The following is an 18,135-nucleotide window of genomic DNA, read 5'->3' on the forward strand; positions in this document are numbered from 1 at the left end:
TCTGAGGGAGGAGGGACTGGGGATCAGGATTCCAGGGTCTGAGGGAGGAGGGCTGGGGGTGAGGACTCAGGGCCTGAGGGAGGAGGGCTGGGGGTGAGGACTCCAGGGTTTGAGGGAGGAGGGCTGGGGGTGAGGACTCAGGGCCTGAGGGAGGAGGGGCTGGGGGTCAGGATTCCAGGGTCTGAGGGAGGAGGTCTGGGGGTCAGGACTCAGGTCTGAGGGAGGAGGGCTGCAGGTGAGGACTCCAAGGTTTGAGGGAGGAGGGCTGAGGGTCAGGACTCAGGGTCTAAGGGAGGAGGGCTGGGGGTGAGGACTCAGGGCCTGAGGGAGGAGGGCTGGGGGTCAGGACTCCGGTCTGAGACACAGAACTGCTCCTGGTCAGGGTGTCCTGCCCACAGGGAGTTCTGGGAGTCAACGCACGATGTCGCTCTGTCCCCAGTGGGCAGTGGAAGGGGCGTGTCCTGGGCGGGGCCTCAGGACCCCCTAGGTGGGGGCCGTCTTGCTCCTGGGCAGCCTCTGCTGGCATGGGCCCTAAGTGCCGGGCACTGACCACAGCCGGCGGCCAAAGGGTCAGGAAACCTGCGAGAAGGTGAGGCGGTCTGACCAGGTCAGAGGGAGGGCGAGGGTGGAAGGGCCTGCAGCAGGTGGCACCTGGGGGTGGGGCTGCCAGGTGTCCAGTGCTGTGTCCCTGGGGGGGGGGGTCCGGCTGCAGCCTGGGGCTGCAGGCCTGTGCAGTGTCAGAAAGAGGGAGTCTGGGCCTCCTGGCTGGTGTGAGTGTGTGAGGTTCTGGGAGAGGTGAGCCTGAGGGCTCAGATACTAGGTTCTCAAGGAACACAGGGCTGGGGTGGACTCCTGGGTCTGGGGAAGGAAGCTGGGGTTCAGGGCGCTGGTCTGAGGGAAGAGAGGCTGGGGCTCTGACTCTGCACCCCAGTGGTCTGAGGGAGTGGGTGTTGCGGTCCTGGGTCTGGGCTTGACAGAGGAAGCACTGGGGGTTTGGACTCAGGTCTGAGGTAGGAGAGGGTCTGAGTCTTGGTGGTCCAAGAAGGAGGAATTGGGGTCCTGGTCATGAGGATCAAGGAACTGGGGTCAGGACTGTGGGGTCTGAGGTGGGAAGGTGCGGGGACTCTCGGCCTGAGGACAATAGAACTTGGAGTCTATTACCGTGGTTAGGGTCGGGGGGATTGGGGGGCTTAGAGTCTATCGTGACTCAGTCTCTCCACATGTACAGAGGCTGAAGAGCGGAAAGGCCCGTCAGTGGCGTGAGGTGAGGTCATAAAGGAGGTCACAGATGTCCCTGGACCCTGCCCCCACATCCTGGTGCCACTAATGGCCCTGAGGGTGAAAGATGAACCAGATAACTCGAGACACCCCCAACCTTGTTTCCAAAGCAAACAGACTGAAGCCTCGGGGGTGAGGCGGTGAGGCGTCCACTCCTAAGTCTTCTCCTAAGAGCAAACAGGTGCTGTTGGGCCCCTGGGCTGCGCAGGCGGGGCGCGCTCCCCACGCTGCCACCCGGTCGCCAGGGTCCCAGAGGGGCAAGAACCCAGACTGTCCTCAAGACCTGGAGAGGCCCAGGGTCCACCTCTGTCAGCCCTAGATCACCTCCCTCAGAGCCAGGACTCCTGACGCCCCCATCTCCTCCCTCAGAGCCAGGAGTCCTGATCCCCCCACCTTCTTCTATCAGACTCAGCAGTCCTGACCCCAGCTCCCTCCTCACCCAGAGACCCAGAAGGCCAGTCCTGCAGCCCAGTCCTCCACAAACATCCTCTGTCACCTCACACCCATGAAGCCAAATCCACGCCCCCCTCCTCAAGGATGTCGAGAGACTGAATCCCGGCCTCTTCCCCATCAAAGATCCACGTTGTTAGGGACCATCAGGTCAACTGTGCCTCCCAGCAATCCTGGGGACAGAAGATCTGACCCTTGTGTGGACCGCCCTGCTCCAGTCTCACATGTCTGTCTGTCCGGCCTGTTAGGGGCCCTCCTCTCCTTCTCTGACCCACCACTTTTCCAGAATGATGTGCTCTCCCAAGCTCTGCCCCTGCTGACAAGACACAAGAAGGGAGTGAGATGCAGCCTCTCCAACCACGCCTCTCAGGGGCGCCCTGGCTGCACCTCCTCTTGGGCAGATTCTTTTGGGGGTTTGGTGGTCTGTGAGGTATTAAGTACTCTTCTCCCACACCACCACTCCAAGGCATCTATTCTTCTGTGAGTCCCACACTGTCCTCCTTCAGGTCCAGGAGTCCAGGCCCAGCCCTTCCTCCCCAAACCCCAGACCTTGCAGACAACGCCCTGGTCACCCCTTCTCCGCTGCCTTTGCAGCCATGCCGGGCAAACACTCGGAAGAGGAGCTGGAGGCGGAGGCTGCAGACGATGAACCCCGAGAGGACCTGGGAGGCCTCACCACGCAGGAGCTGCGGCAGGGCCAGGAGGCCGCTCTGGCCCTGGAGGACATGATGGCGCTGAGCGCCCAGACGCTCGTCCGGGCCGAGGTGGACGAGCTGTACCAGGGGGTGCGTCCCCTGGGCCAGGGCCGCTTCGGACGGGTCCTGCTGGTGACCCACCGCCAGAAAGGTAGGAGACCTGGGCCCATGGGTGCAAGGTGCAGGTGGGGGCGCCCCAGGATCTCTGGGTCTGCTGACAGAAACACCACAGAAATTCAGTAACTGTCCCCACCTTCGGACTCCACGAGCTGTAAATCACTCCGGCACGTTGAGAAGCCTGGCTGTCTACCTTCAGCGTGCCATCACAGGCAGGGGGCAGACTCCTCTCCTGGCACAGATGAGGATGGGCATGTCTCCTGTAGCTCTCAGTGACCCTTGGAGGTCTCCACTGTCTTGGCCTTGGTCGCCTCTGGGTCGAGGGGGTCCTAACACAGGGTCCTGGGTCTGAAGAACACGCCTCATCCTGGCTCCTCTATCTTCCTCGCTGGTGGTGAGACCACTCTGATGTCAGAGAGATTGACTCGATGCAGCTTCATTGTGCATTGTATCCTGCCTGATGAATCTAATTTCCAGTCTGCTTGATTAATATAATACCAGTGAAAGCTCACAATACGGTGACAATCAGGTCACAAAGGGACAGATAATTGTAACTCAATGAAAATCATGGGGCAGCCCAACTGACACGCTTTCTCTTTCTCTCTATGTCAGAGAGCACTGGTGGTTGAGTGGTAAGGAGCTGTGCTGCCAACCAGAGGCACACGGTTTGAGTCCCCCAGCGGCTCCGAGGGAGGAGGATGGGCGCTCTCCTCCCGTGTGGTTTATTGCCTCTGAAAACCCACTGGAGGGTCAGCTCTGGGGCGGTTCTGACTTGATAGAACATAACTCTCTCTCTCTCTCTCTCTCGAAAGCGTTGTTGCTGTTGTGTTATTATGTGCTGTGAAGTTATTATGTGCTTGTGACTCATAGAGACCCTGTGCACAACAGCCCTAAACCCTGCTCTATCCTGAACCAGTCTTACTGTCTCTGACGCGCCCACCCCCACCGCCCCAGTCACTGAGTCAATCCATCTCAAGGGTCTTCCTCTCCTGCACTGTCCCTCTACTCTCCCAAGCATGACATCCCTCTCCAAGGACCGGTTCCTCCTTGCAACATGTCCAAAGTATGTCAGATGGAGCTTCAGAATCCTTGCCTCCAAGGAGCAGCCTGGCTTCACCCTCTCCAGGATGAACTTGTTTGTTCTTCTAGCAGTCCATGGTATATTTAATACTCTTCTCCAGCACCACAGCTCAAAGGCACCAACTCTCCTTCTATCATCCCTAGTCACTGTCCAGCTCTCTGATGCATAGCATGTAATTTGCAAAGACCACGGACTTTCTCAGGGACGTTTAGTCTCCAGACTGACATCATTGCTCTTCAGTACTCTGGAGAGGTCCCTGATGACAGACTTTCCCAATGCAATTTGTCTTTGGATTTCCTGGCTGCTGGTCCCGAGAATATGAATTGTAGAGTCAAGCAAACTGAGGCTGTTAACAATCTCAACCTCTTCACCATCTATCATGATGCTGCCAACTGGCCCAGTGGTAAGAATTCTTGTCTTCTTGATATTGAGCTTCATAGAAGTACTATCAGGTCCACCATGACTCACAGCAACTGTCTGGCCAGCAGCTCTGAGCCTTGCACCTCCTGCATCAACCTCCTGGTCTCTGCTGTACGGGAGTTCGTGGTCAAAGACACGGAGCCGAGTCACGTTGCTGAGAGTGGCTTTATTGGAGCAGAAATCTACAGATTTCTGTTCCTATAAGGCAGGGGGTCGACAAGTACCTGGTCTCTCCTGCAGCCCGGGCGGGGGGTGGGGAGGGGAGACTGGTCTATCTAACTGCATCTCTGCCTCTGTGGTCACGTTAGCATCTTCCATGTTCCCTGACTCATCTTTTCCTTCACGTGGAAACCTTTCAGAAAAGATCAGGACCCAGCTGACTCCAGTGCTACCATCAGGCACTGGGAGCACCAATTCTTGACGCCTAGTAATTCCATGTGACAGAGGAGAGCGGCCCTAACTTTTTTTCCTTTGAAAAAATCTATTCACTTACTTTTTATTTAAGTGAAAGCTTGCAGGTCATATTGGTTTTCATGCATCCATTCGTAGACTATTTCCCAAAACTTTCTATTAATGAATTTTTAGTGAAATCTTCCCAATTCTATTCCCTATACGCATTCATAGGTGTTTTGTGTTCTAGCATTCAGTGCTACAGGTTAATGTCATTAACTGTGATATCCAACCCCTCCCTGGGGCCGCTCTGGGTGGAGTCCCTGGACAATTGCACTTATCATCCCAAAGCGTCACTTCCCCAGTGGTTCAAACTCCCGTCTCCTGAACCACTGTCTCCTCGGAGACAGGTGAGCGGTCTCATGTCATCTGATTTACAACCTTGAAAACCCGGCGAGTCAGCTCTGAGGCGTTGCTGCCTCAGCAACAGTGAGAGCACAGACTTCTCACCCTGCCATGCCTTCCTCTCCCAGTGGAATGTTCCAGATCACACAGGCTCTCCCACATCCAGCGGCCGCACAGGGTCGACTCCCGGCGCTTCCAAAGAGCGGGTGTTCCTTCTCCCATGTCCAGTTACCTGTGGCTTGTCCAGCAGTCTTTGGTGGCCTTTTGTCGCTTGGCGTTTCTCCTCTCTCCTAAGGATTAGGACCTCCCACACCCCTTCCTCTTTCCACTGTGACTGTGTGTCAGAGGGACTGGTGATGTCTTCAAAGGGCTTCTTTACAAACAAGAGCTTGGATAAGACATCCAGAGAATTCCTGGGGCTACCGGAAGCAGGGGGTGTGGGAGAGGGAAAGGGAGAAGGAGGAGGAGAAGAAGGAAGAGAAGGAGGAGCACGAGGAGGAGGAGGAGGAGGAGGAGAGGAGAGGAGAGGAGAGGAGAGGAGAGGAGAGGAGACAGAGCAGCGAGGTGTCCGGCAGAGGCCCGGCGGAGCGTGGCTGGGCCGCTGGTGCTGTGAGGGGCAGCTGGCACGTCCTGGCTCCAGCGGGCCTGTGTTGGACACAGTGAATCCCGCCATGGTCTCACTCCAGCTCCACACTCTCGATTGTGTTAAATCGCCTGCTGCAGCTACCGTGTCAATTCATTTCCTCTCCTTTTCTGACGCTCTACTTTTCCAAGCCTGGAAATTAAAAGACGAATTGCACTGGGAAAGCCTGCTGTCAGAGACCTCTCCAAAGTACTGAGGAGACTAAGATGCCCCTAATACAGGCCATAGTCTTTGCAGTCACTTGCTGTGCTTCAGAGAGCTGGACAATGACTGGGGAGGATAGAAGAGGAATTGATGCCTTTGAGCTGTGATGCTGGAGAAGAGTATTGAATATACCATGGACTGCTAGAAGAACAAACAGGTTCATCCTGGAGAGGGTGAAATCAGTCTGCTCCTTGGAGGCAAGGATTCTGAAGCTCCATCTGACATACTTTGGACATGCTGCAAGGAGTGACCAGTCCTTGGAGAGGGACGTCATGTTTGGGAGAGTGGAGGGACAGCGCTGGACAGAAAGACCCTCTATGAGGTGGATTGTTTCAGTGACTGGGGTAATCGGGATGGGCGTATCAGAGACAGTGGGATTGGCACAGGACAGAGCAGGGTTTAGGGCTGTTGTACATAGATCGCTATGACTCGCCAGTGACTTGATGGCACATAACAACAACTTTGCCTAGATGATGTCTTTTCCCAAGGACAGGCCTCTCTTGGCAACATGCCCAAAGTGTGGGGCTGAAGTCTCCCTGTGTTTGCTCTCACAGTGCACTCTGGCCGCATGTCCACGACAGAAGTGTTTGTCCACCCACTGCCCCTCACCGGCACAGAAATTCCAACATGTTCTACAATCTTCCTCAGCTAGTCCTTATCAGACATCTTAATTTGGATTTAAAGCAGAAATGAACACATTCCTGCTTCTTTGTAAATCATCCAGTCCTAGGAAACAGTCACACTCCTAGGCTGTTGTTGTTGTTGTGGTGGTGGTGGTGGTGGTGGTGGGGGTGGGGGTGTACCGTCCAGCAGAAACCGACCCATAGCTGACCCTCCGGGAGTTTTCAGAGACAGTTAATCAAACGGGCGGAGATTGCCCGTCCTTCTCCCACGAAGCAGCTGGTGGCCTCGAACCACATACCTTCAGGATGGCAGCACAGCTTCTTGCCACGAGGCGCCCAGATTGTTGTTGCTTTGTGCTATCAAAAGGGGAGCAACTCTTCTTGACGCCCAGTGGCTTTGCAGGCTGGAGATCACACCAGAGGAGAATTCCCGTCTTCCTCTTGTGGAGAGCCTGGTGGGTTTTGGTCACTGTCGTTGAGGTGGCAGCTCAGCTCATCACGCCCTGGGCCCCGGGGTCTCCTGCCATGTTTTTGTGGTTGTGTAACTTCAAGTCAGAGCTCACCCACGGCGGATCCACCAGCAGGTTTTCAGAGGCAGGAAATCGCACGAGAAGAGAGCAGGGAGTGGACTCGAACCGCGTACCTTTGCGTCAGCAGCGCAATTCCTGACCACTCAGCCACCAACCCTCATTATGTTGTTATTGCTGTTGTTAGGTGTCGTCAAGTTGAGTGAGAGTCAGGGGACCCCGTGAACAACAGATCTGAAGCCCATCTAATCCTGAGCCATCTGCACAATCCCAGCCACATACTGGGAGATGAGACTTTGCTGCCTTGGCCTCCAGGGAGCGCTTTGGCCGCACCTCCTCCATCCTGACACATGATGACCCCACATGGCCACAGGACACCTTCCCCCACCCCTATCCCCCCGCGAGGTCCAAGGCTCTGCCCTCTCACGAGCGGACCCCCAGCCTGCCTTCCTGCCTTCTGCGTGGGCTGACTTGACCAGCAGTCAGTGGTGTAGACCCCCCCCAGGGATCCTCACCCCAAGTGGGGGTCAGTACTGTGATACACTGTTGTCATGGCTTTGACTCTCGGCTTCTCTGTGAACAGAAGGACAGAACCCCGTCCCCTCCTGCAGGTCCCAAGCTTCTCACTGCAGTTGTTCTGTGAGTGTGTCCTGTGGGGGGGGGGGTCCCCCTCGTCTTCATGGACACTCCACTTTACCAATCCAATGTCCTTCTCTGGGGATAGGCCTCCCCATCACATGTCAAAGGCCCTTTCTTATTTTTTAATAGTTCTTTTTTAAAATTAATTTTTTAATTAATTTTCATGAAAGTTTACAGAGACATTGGATTTCCATTTATTCATTGTTGCACTTTTCTCCCTGCCCACCCCTGCCCCCCCCAGTTCATTCTTCTCTTTGAAAAGTAAGAGAAAAACTCTTTCATTGTTATGCAATCCCTTCCCCAAGTCCACTCCGCTATGCACCCTTCGTTCTGGACTCCTGTCATGACAATAATACCTAACCACATATCCCTTTTAAACCATTCTCTCCCTCATCTGTTTCAATGCAGTATACATAATTTATCTCATCTTTCTCAGTCTCTCCTCAAACCCCATGTCAGTCCTGTTTTATAACAGTGCACCATGCAGTATTTGTCCTTTTGTGACTGAGATATTTCACTCAGCATAATGTCCTCCAGGGTCACCCATCTTGAATAATATTTCATGAGTTCCTTGTTTTTCAATGCAGCATAGTATTCCATTGTGTGAATATCCCACAGCTTCTCTATCCATTCATTTGTAGAACGGAAAATTAGGGTGTATCCAGCCCCTTGCTATTGTGAACAAAGTAACAATAAACATGGGTGCGCACTGTCCATTCTTCTAAGGAACGTCCTGGCTACACTGCTTCCGAGATAATTTGATCATTAGCCTGGAAGCCCATGGTGAGCTCAGCACTCTCGGCCAGTCCGAAGGTATCGATCTTCCTTACAAAGACTGCTTCCCCCAGTACAGAGTTAGGACTCTCAACATGCAGGGTTTTATTGTTTGTTTGTTTTTAAATTTTTTATTTTTATTATTTTGTGTGCGTGTACCGTCAAATCAGATCTGACTGGTACAGGAGGATATTGCTCCTCCTTCCCCAGTAGAGCATCTGGTGGATTCGAACTGTGTACCCCTGGGATTGCAGTGCAGCTTCTTGCCACTAGGCCACCAGAGCTCCCCTTCAACGTGCAGTTTTAAGACCCACAACTCCACACCCAAAGGGAGAGACTAGCTGTATGGGGGGCACGGCTCAGCCCCTAACGCCGTGACCCCCAGTGACCAGGGCTCTCCCACCTCCCCCCTGCTCCTTCCTGCCCCCCCACCCCAGGCACCCCCATGGCGCTGAAGCAGCTCCCAAAGGCCTCCACCACCCTGCGTGGCTTCCTGTACGAGTTCTGCGTGGGCCTCTCGCTGGGCGTGCACTCGGCCATCGTGGCCACTTACGGCATCGGCATCGAGTCGGCCGACTCCTACAGCTTCCTCACGGAGCCCGTTCTGCACGGGGACCTCATCGCCTTCATCCAGCCCAAGGTGGGTGAGGGGTCCGCAGCCCCCTGCCTGAGCGCCTCCCCAGGGCCTGGCCGCCCCAGCCTCACCCTCGGTGTTGCACAGGGTTTGTCATCGGCTGCCAATGTAGAGGTTGAGGTTTCAAACCTGGAGACCTGGCTGTCTCCTCCCACGAGGAATCCCACCACCACTGGGTGGATTCTGACCCCCAGTGACTTTTCTCTGATGGAGCAGAGCGGCCTCTGGGGTGTCCGGAGCCTCACACACGTCCTGGTGCTGGCGAGAAGCTGGTGGACTTGGACGCCTGACCGTGGGCTTGACCACTGTGGCACCAGGGCTCCTTGCCCAAGGGTTACAGCCTGGGCAACGTTTCTGTGGGGCACATCTACACCCACGGGAAGTCGCGAGGGGTCAGAACCAAAAGGACGGTTCTTGTTAGTCTCCTGGGACGTGAACCTCGCTTAGACCTGGAGACGCTGCCCTGGGCTCTCACCCAGCAGTTAGGGGTCTACAATTAACTGACGCCCCAGGACAGCCCCCACACTCCGCTGACATTGACAGGGCTACCTAGTAAGACTGGACTTCCAGGGAGATATACCAGGTACAGTAAGATATACCAGGTCCCCAGGGGGACCCACCAAGGGGAAGGGATGCTGGGCTTCACAGGCCCCCCACCAGGCCTCGCTGGGAGCACCAGGCCTCATGGATAGCCACGAGGCCTCATCAGGGGGCACAAGGCCATGGGCTCCCCTTACACGAGGCCTTCACGGGCTCCCCACTAGGCTCCATCAGGGGTTACTGGGCCTCACAAGTCCCCAGTAGGAGTCACGGGGGAGACTGGGCCTCATAAGGCCCCGCTAGGCCTCACCAGGGATTCCCAGCCTCGTGCACTCCCACCAGGCCTCAGTGGACACCAGGCCTCACAGCCACCTTAGGACTCATCTCTGCCAATCCTCTGAGGGCCTTTGTTTGCCCCTGGCAACCTGCTCCCTGGAGCCCAGGGCACACAGGTTGGGTTTCCTGAGCCCCTTCCAGCCTCCCCTCCACCAGCACTTGCCTCTCTAGCAGGCGGAGGGGTGCTGACACACTCGCCCCCCCAGGTGGGCCTCCCGCAGCCGGCAGCCCAGCGCTGTGCGGCCCAGTTGGCCTCCGCCCTGGAGCACATCCACGCACAGGGGCTGGTGTACCGCGACCTCAAGCCCGAGAACGTGCTGGTGTGTGACCCCGCGTGCCAGCGCGTCAAGCTGACCGACTTCGGCCACACGCGGCCCCGGGGGACCCTGCTGCGCCTCGCCGGGCCCCCCATCCCCTACACGGCCCCCGAGCTGTGCGGCCCGCCGCCGCTGCCCGAGGGGCTGCCCATCCAGCCCGCCCTGGACGCCTGGGCCCTGGGCGTGCTGCTCTTCTGCCTCCTGACCGGCTACTTCCCCTGGGACCAGCCCCTGCAGGACGCCGACCCTTTCTACGGGGACTTCGTCGCCTGGCTGGCCTCGGGGCAGCCGCAGGACCGCCCGCAGCCCTGGTTCGGCCTGACGCCCACGGCCGACGCTCTGCTGTGGGGGCTGCTGGACCCGCACCCCAGGAAGCGGTGCCCCGTGAGCTCAGTCAGACACTACCTGGGTCAGCCCTGGAGGCAGCAGGAGGGCACGGGCGCAGAGGGCGACGAGGGGGACCAGGTGGACGGAGAATGAGGGGCAAGGACGACAGGTCACGGTCGAGGTCAAGCGCAGCCTCAGGAAGATCTGTCGGCATGTTTAGTGACCTCTGTTTCTCTCCATCCGTCTCTCAGCATTTCCCCCTCCTTGTTCTCAGCGAGCTCTGGCTCTGGAGGCCTAGACCGTGGGGAGGGGAGCCAGCCACCAGCCCCAAAGCCGCATCTCTGTTGGTTCAAATCCACCGGTGGTTTCGAGGGAGAAAGGAGGACAGTCTCCTTCCATGTGATTAGCAGCCTGGGACACCCCGAGCTCAGCTGCAGGAGGCTCTGATGGACAGCAATGAGCCTGGGCTCTGTCTGTCTGTCTGTTGGTCTGTCTGTCTTTTCTGGAGGGGGCTGTCTCTCCTAAGTATGGAGCTCTGGGGCCTAGAGTATCTCATGTGTGCTACTAGGGGAATGGTCAGCAGTTCAAATCCACCAGCAACTCCAGGGGAGTATGACGGTCTGTCTCCTGATCAGATAGGGAGCAGTTGTTGTTGTTGTTGTTGTTGTTTGCCATCGAGTTGGAGCTGACTTGCAGCTGACCCTCCAGTGGGCTCTCGGAGACTGCTGGTTGCACAGGAGGAGGTTACACATCCTTCTCCCAGGGAGCAGCCAGTGGATTCGAACCGTGCGCCCGTGGGTCGGCAGCACAGCTCCTGATCACTAGGCCCTCAGACCCAGAGGAGGCTCGCCAGGAGCCGGACTCGACGTGTGGCAGTAACCCGGTCATTCTTAGGAGCCCAGAGGTACAGTGGTTAAACAGTAAGCTACTAACCAGAAGGTCAGGAGTTCAAACCCACGCGTTGCTTCAAGGAAGAATGGTGAGGCAGCTTCCTGCAGACTCTCAGCCGTGGAAACCCCACGGGGCAGGTCCCCTCCGCCCTGCAGGCCCACTGTGGCCTGTGGTCAGCCTGTGGGGGCTCTGCCCTTCTCATCCCCGTGTCTGCACACCGCGGGTTCCCCATTTAGGGCACAGCTTTGCCCCCACCACTTCACACGGCCTAAGTAGGACTTCTCCTTCTATTCTTTCCCTGTTCATGATCATAGCCCCGTTCACCATATTTCCAAAGCTGTCAATCTTTACAGGAGGAGACCACCCGTGTTTCTCCTGTGGAGGGGCTGGTGGATTTGAACCACCGACCTTTCTGTTGGCAACACAATACATAGTCGACTATGCCACCAGGGCTTCCCTTCGCTGCATCACCAGAGGCCCTTGTTCTGAACTTCTTACTAATAACAGAATGTGGAAACAAAACAACTCTCAAATACCACTTTCGTTCAGTCACAACCGACTCCTGGCTGACCCCCGTAAGATGCCCCAGGCTGTCCATCACACAGGCGAAGACGGCTCATCTTTCTCCCTCGGAGCCACTGGAGGATTCGAACCACCAGAGAGGGCTGGCTTCTGAGTTCCTAGTGCAACTCGCTGTGGACTGTGCCACCCAGACCTCCTTACACAAACGACAGACTTCTGTAGTTGTGATTCATTGTAACTCCAACAGGAAGGATGCAATTTAAAAATAAAGATAGTAACACTGTTGTGGGGCCCTTGTAACTCCAGTGTGGAGCCCATACTACAGACAGTAAGATGCACAGCCCACATATAAACAGAAACAATGTAACACATCGGCCTCACCCACCGAGACTGCCTGCAGACTCCCTGCTCCTCTCTGAGAGTCTTTATTCATCTTTGTATCCAGCTACCCCAGGACATTTGCATTTGCTGCTCCCATTGCCTGCAATTCTCTTGACTCACTCCCTCACCTCCTGCAAAAGCTCCGCTTAGATCTCACCCTTTCATCAAAAAGCCCACCACAGCATTGCAACCTGCCTTCAGCTTTTCACACGTGACTTCCCCGGTGCTGGTCCAGTTTTCTTTTCCCCAGTGGCTCTGCTGTTGGTTGTTGTGAAGAGCCATCGAGTTGATTATTCCAACTCACATCGGCCACGTGGACAACAGAGCAAAACACGGCCTGTCGTGTGACACTCTCACGGTCATCGCCGTATCCGAGCCGGGCGTTCCAGTCCTTGTGTCCACCCATCTCATTGGAGGACTTCCTCTTCTTCACTGACCTTCCTGTCTGTCAAGCATGATGTCCTTCCCCGAGGACTGTCCCTCCTGGTGGCATTTGCAAAGAGCACGTGCTGAAACCTCGCCACCCCCTCCTCCCACAGCACATACCCCTCCCGCCTGCGTTAACTTATCTGTTAAGAGTCTTTTGCAGTGATTGCCCTGCAAGGATTGATTCTCCTGGAGAACAGGGCTCTTGCCTGTCCTGTTCCATCATGCGTCCCACATATCCAGAATGTTCTCTGGCCCCCTGAGGATGGTCAGCAAATAAAGCTAAACAATCATACTCATTTGTCTCCCTCCCTCTGTTCAGGTGACCTCTTTAACTCTTCATCAACACATTCACATCTTCCTGTCTCCTTTTTTCTGTCTTTACTGAGTTTCTCTCCTACCTCATTCCCTCTATCACTTTTCAAGGTGTGACTTGGGTGAACATGGACAGAGAAAATTGGTGGGATTATTATTATTATTATTATTTTGTGTATATGCACCATCAAATTGGATCTGACTGGTACAGAAGGAGATTGTGCATCTGGTGGATTTGAACACGTACCTCTGAGATTACAGTGTAGCTTCTTGCCACTAGGCCATTGGAGTGCCCTTGAAAATTGGGTTTTCATCCAACCTTTCATGTACAGTTTGTGTTACAAGAATTATAATATCCATACTGTAGCTGCACTCTCCCCAGTTCCTCCCTATGACTCCAGTTTCCATCAGTCCTCTAGCCTACCCCTTCCTGCCTTCAGTGACTTCTCTTTGGGCAAATACTGCCCTCTGGACCTTGTAGGGTTAGTTATTCTAAAGAAGGAGTGACTCTCTTTTGTGGTGGTCAGCCTCAGAGATCTTGGTTAAAAGTTAAGCTGCTCGGATGCCCTCTGCCACTTTGAACTATGTTGGGCAGGGAGCTCTGGTGGCCTAGTGGTAAGAAACTGCACTGCAATCTCAGAGGTATGTGTTTTGAATCCATCAGATGCTCTACTGGAGAAGGAGGGGCAATCTCCTCCTGTACCAGTCAGATCCGATTTGATGGTACACACAAACACAGAATTTTAAAAAAGAAATATGTTGGCCAGCAACGCCCCCTCTTTGTTATTTTTTTAAAAATATGCTTTCCATTTATGATTTTTATTGCTGAGGGCTAGTTTTTGTTTCACTTTTAAGGATTAGAATCTTCTCATGGGCTTTGGTAGGGATGGTGAGACAGCACCTGCAGATTTGAATCAGGGGGTGTGTGAGAGAGAAGAAGAAGGAGGAGGAGGAGGAGAGATGAAGAAGGAGGAGAGAGAGATGAAGAAGAAGAAGAGAGAAGGAGAAGAAGAAGAAACAGATGAAAAAGAAGAAGGAGAGAGAGAGAGAGAGAGGAGGAGGTGCGTGGGTCTGTGAGAGAAAGACTGGAGGGGTGAAAGGTTCCTTCTGTGTGTGCATGAATTGAATCCTGTGTTTAGGTGTATAAGAGTCCTTGGGGGGGGGTGTGAGAGAGAGATTGAAGAGTAGACTGTTTCACTCTGTGTATGAATCAGATCCATGATTGTAAGTATGTGCAGGCATGTGTGTGCATGCACGTGTGTGTGTGAGAGAGTGTGTATGCATGCGCATGTGTGTGACTTGCCAGGGAGAAAGGTCACGAAGGCGCCTCCTCTGCAGCACCTGGGCCCCTGCCCTGGTCCCTGGCCCCCCTGCTGGCCCTCCTGGCAACCGCCGGACCCACAAACACTCTCTCTTCCTCTCCCGTGCCCTCTTTGGCTGTCCGCCTGGAGCCAGGCCACAGCTCAGCACTGGATCGTGTGTCGCCCTGTCCCTGGCCCCTGCCCCCCACATGCCCCTGCTCTGGCCACTGAGGTGTTGACTGGCGGTGAGGGGGTGGATTGACCCCACCGTCTGACCGGAGGCTGAGGTCAGAGCAGTAACCACAGACTGGCCCTTCCTAGACAATCCAGGGGGGCTCCCTGGAGTAGAGAGTCTTTGGTGTCTAAGGTGCTGGAGGAGGGTGTGTGGACCCAGACCTCCTGCTGCTGTGCCCACGAGTCTGAAATAGTCCAGGCAGCGGGGCCAAGAATGTGTCCCCCCAAAAGCTGGAGACGGCTGAGATGAGGGTGGGGCAGGGCAAGGGAGCCTGGACTAGGGGCAGGGGAGGCGGCCAGCGGTGTTAATTGGTGGTGGCAGCTGAGGATTAGCTGGGAGGTGATAATGACAGGCTCTCTGCAGGGGAGGAGGCAGGCATTGCCCAGGAAGGCCTGGAGGGGGGCAGTAGCACTAATTAAGCAGCCTGCTCATTAAACAGCTCCCCTAGGGCTGGGCCAGCCAGGTCCCTCTTTCCTCCCTTCCTTCCTAAGAATGGCCCCGGGGGCCCTGCTCCTCCATAGGTGTCCTCAGCTGGCTTCCCAGAGAGGCTGAGGCTCGAGGCTCACACACTAGTCCAAGCTCACACAGCAAGCCAGAGGCAGAGTCAGGATTTGAACCCAGATCTACATGGGTCCTTGATCTTACACAGACTTGGTGTCTTGTTATTATCAGTGGGTGAAAGGGGTAAGAGAGCGGGTTGTAAAGAGAGGAGGGGTGTATGTGTGAGTGTGTGTGAGCATGAGAACGTGTGTGTGTGTGTGTGTGTGAGAGAGAGAGAGAGAGAGAATGTGTAAGGGATGTGTGTGTGTGAGTGTGTGAGAGAGAGAATGTGTGTAAGGTGTGTGTGAGAGAGAATGTCTGTAAGGGGTGTGTGTGTGTGTGTGAGAGAGAGAGAGAGAGAATGTGTGTAAGGTGTGTGTGTGTGTGTGTGTGAAAGAGAGAGTATGTGTATAAGGGGGGGGTGAGAGAGAGAGAGAGATAAAATGTGTGTGAGGGGTGGGTGTGTGTAGGAGTGCCAAAGTCTGTGCAAATGTGCAGCTTGTGTGTCCACAACAATATTCACTTGGTTAATCATTTGCACTGCAGTCTTGAAGGCGCACAGTTCGAGGCCACCAGCCGCTCCGAGGGAGAAGGGTGGGCAGTCTCCTCCCGTGCAACTAACTGCCTTTGAAAACCCAGCAGAGGGTCAATGGTGGGTCAGTTCCAACTCTACAGCACACAAGCACCACCACCGCTGTCTGTCCACCCGCTCACTTTATTTGACTGTAGAAGTTCACTCTGCTCCTGTGTGTTTGACTTTCTGGGGTGGGTCACTCCTGAGGGCGTGCTGAATTTTGTCAAATGATTTTTCCGCCTCTGAACCTGCTAGGCCTTAGGAGCTACTGTTCTGGGCTTGTTGCAAGCTGGTGGATACAGGATCGGCCTCAGCTGTCCCATGGAGGATGTCCAGCGCCAGCAGTGGGTGGGGGCTGGCCACTCATCCTGGCCGTGGGCCACGGGGCCAGATGTTCAGGCTTAGCTGCTTATCCAAACAGGGATAGAGTGACCGGGTAATTAAGCGCCCACTTCTCTGGGCTGGCGGAGGGCAGCAGGGGGTGGAAGAACCTTGGGCAGACAAGCCCGACCCCTCCAGCTTGGGCCCAGGAGACACTGTCCCTCTAGACCCTCTCGTTTCTCTTTGGGGTTGACCTCGAGCCAAGATTCAGTGACTCCCATCTGGAAATGGAAATGGTGACCTCTACTCAATCGGGGTGCCATCTCCTGACCCCCAGGACAAGGGGACGGACAGAGGCCCTCCCTTCAGCATCCCCACCCCCACTCCGCTCTGCATGACGAGAGTCAGCAGTTATTTAAGTATCCCGGCCTAATGAGCTCTGGGAACGGAGAAGTCTCCGTGCCCTCCTTTGCTGGCCGAGAGCAGAGCTCATTCTTCAGGACCCCCACCCGTCCTCCCGAGTAACTGGACCCTGCCAGCCTTTGTAGACCGAGGGATGCCAACCTCCAAGACCTCTCATGACCGCAGAGCCAGGTTTGCAGAGAAAAGATGGTGCTTCTACTTGAAGGTGTAGGACCAGCTCTTACGGACAGAGCAGGAAGCCAAGGCACAGGGAAGCCACCGTGGGGTGAGGACCCTTCTCGAGGACACACTGCAGGAGGGCAACGAGGACACCAGGTTGTGATGAAAGCCGTGACTGTCATGTCACCTTATTCTGGGTTTGAGTCCTGGCTGTGCTGGGTGACTCCAGGCAAAGACCTATCCCTCTCTGAACCTCACTGTCCTCTCTAAAACAAAGACTCCTGTTCCTGTGTGCAAGGACAGTGATGAAGATCGTTGATGCTGCTCGTCCATCAGCTCCAGTCACCCACAGGTGCAGAGGAGAACTGCTCAGTGGAAGCTGTAGATTTTTTCAGAAGCTTCTGAGGGTGGACTGGAACCGCCAACCTTTTGGCTCAGAGTCAAATGTTTAACCATCAGTGACTCCTGATAAAGATTAGCCGTCAGATGTCAAGGTCACACAGGGACAAGCACATGAAAAGAAATGCTGCATGATGTTAGGGGTCGCCGAGCTTCCGCGAAGGAAGGACGATGGAACGGAGAGGGCTGAGCTCCAAGCTGAGCGTGTTTCAGGTGACTGACCTGTGCATAACAGTGACATGATCATCAATCACTCATCTGCGGAGAGGGTAGTGCGTGCCTCGAGCCCACCACCAGCAGCTGCGTGGAAGAAAGAGCAGGTGGTCTGCTTCTGTAAAGATTCACAGCCTAGGAGCCTCTGTCACGAGGGGTCACCGTGAGTCAGACACCACCATTTACAGCAGGAGAAACTCACACCAAGAGCTTAAGTAACTTCTCAGTTTCACACGTGGCCAGGACACCAACACAGGCGCGGGGGGACTCAAAGCTCCCCTCCTTGCCCAGTGAGCTGAGGACGGTCGCGAAGATGAAGCGTCATGTGTGCAGAACCTCAAAGCGGAGGCTGACGCATCGGAAGAGGCTGACAAATATTAGTCATTATTATTATTATGCACTCATGCATCTAGAAGCTATTTCCTGAGTCCACCCTCTGTATAAGGTCCTGTGCTAAAATCAGACAGGCAACAGTGGACAAGACAAAGATTTCTACCCCCGTGGGACCTCATTCTCACTGTCATGACAGTGCCATCTTCATTACCATCCTCAGCACCGTCACCCTCCTCACCATCATTATCCCGTCACAAGAATCACCGTCATCAGCTCTACAACCCTCATCGTAATACCCTTGCCATCCACGCTCTCACGGTCATCTTCATGGCCATCACCAACGTCATCGTCCTCACCACCCTATCCTATCATAATCACCACCGCCATCACTGCTACCACCATGATGACCTTTATCTCCATGGTTCTTATCAGCATAACCACCATCTTTGGATCATAAACACCGCCATCCACACCACCACCACCACTACCATCATCTTCTTCATCAGCACTATATCACCATAATCGTTATGTCCGTGATCCTGACCATAATCACCACCATTGCCCCCTTCTTCAGCACCATCACACCTTATACACGGCCACTGTCATTCTCACCAGCATAATCACCAGTGCCACTGCCATTCTCATTATCACCCTCACCACTGTCCATCATCCACCCCATCCCTGCCACCACCACCACCACCA

General features: G+C 55.0%; 1 protein-coding gene across 1 annotated transcript; it reads left to right on the forward strand.

Moving 5' to 3' along the window:
- The first annotated feature begins 2,324 nt into the window (after positions 1-2,324).
- Positions 2,325-10,553, forward strand: SBK2 (SH3 domain binding kinase family, member 2). Its single transcript, XM_006901860.1, has 3 exons — positions 2,325-2,574; positions 8,684-8,886; positions 9,963-10,553. The coding sequence occupies exons 1-3, from the start codon at positions 2,325-2,327 to the stop codon at positions 10,551-10,553; spliced, it is 1,044 nt and encodes a 347-aa protein (XP_006901922.1).
- The last annotated feature ends 7,582 nt before the right edge of the window (positions 10,554-18,135 follow it).

This window comes from Elephantulus edwardii, unplaced genomic scaffold (genome assembly GCF_000299155.1).
Source record: "Elephantulus edwardii isolate Elephantulus edwardi_28Jun2011 unplaced genomic scaffold, EleEdw1.0 scaffold00348, whole genome shotgun sequence".
Classification (NCBI taxonomy): domain Eukaryota; kingdom Metazoa; phylum Chordata; class Mammalia; order Macroscelidea; family Macroscelididae; genus Elephantulus; species Elephantulus edwardii.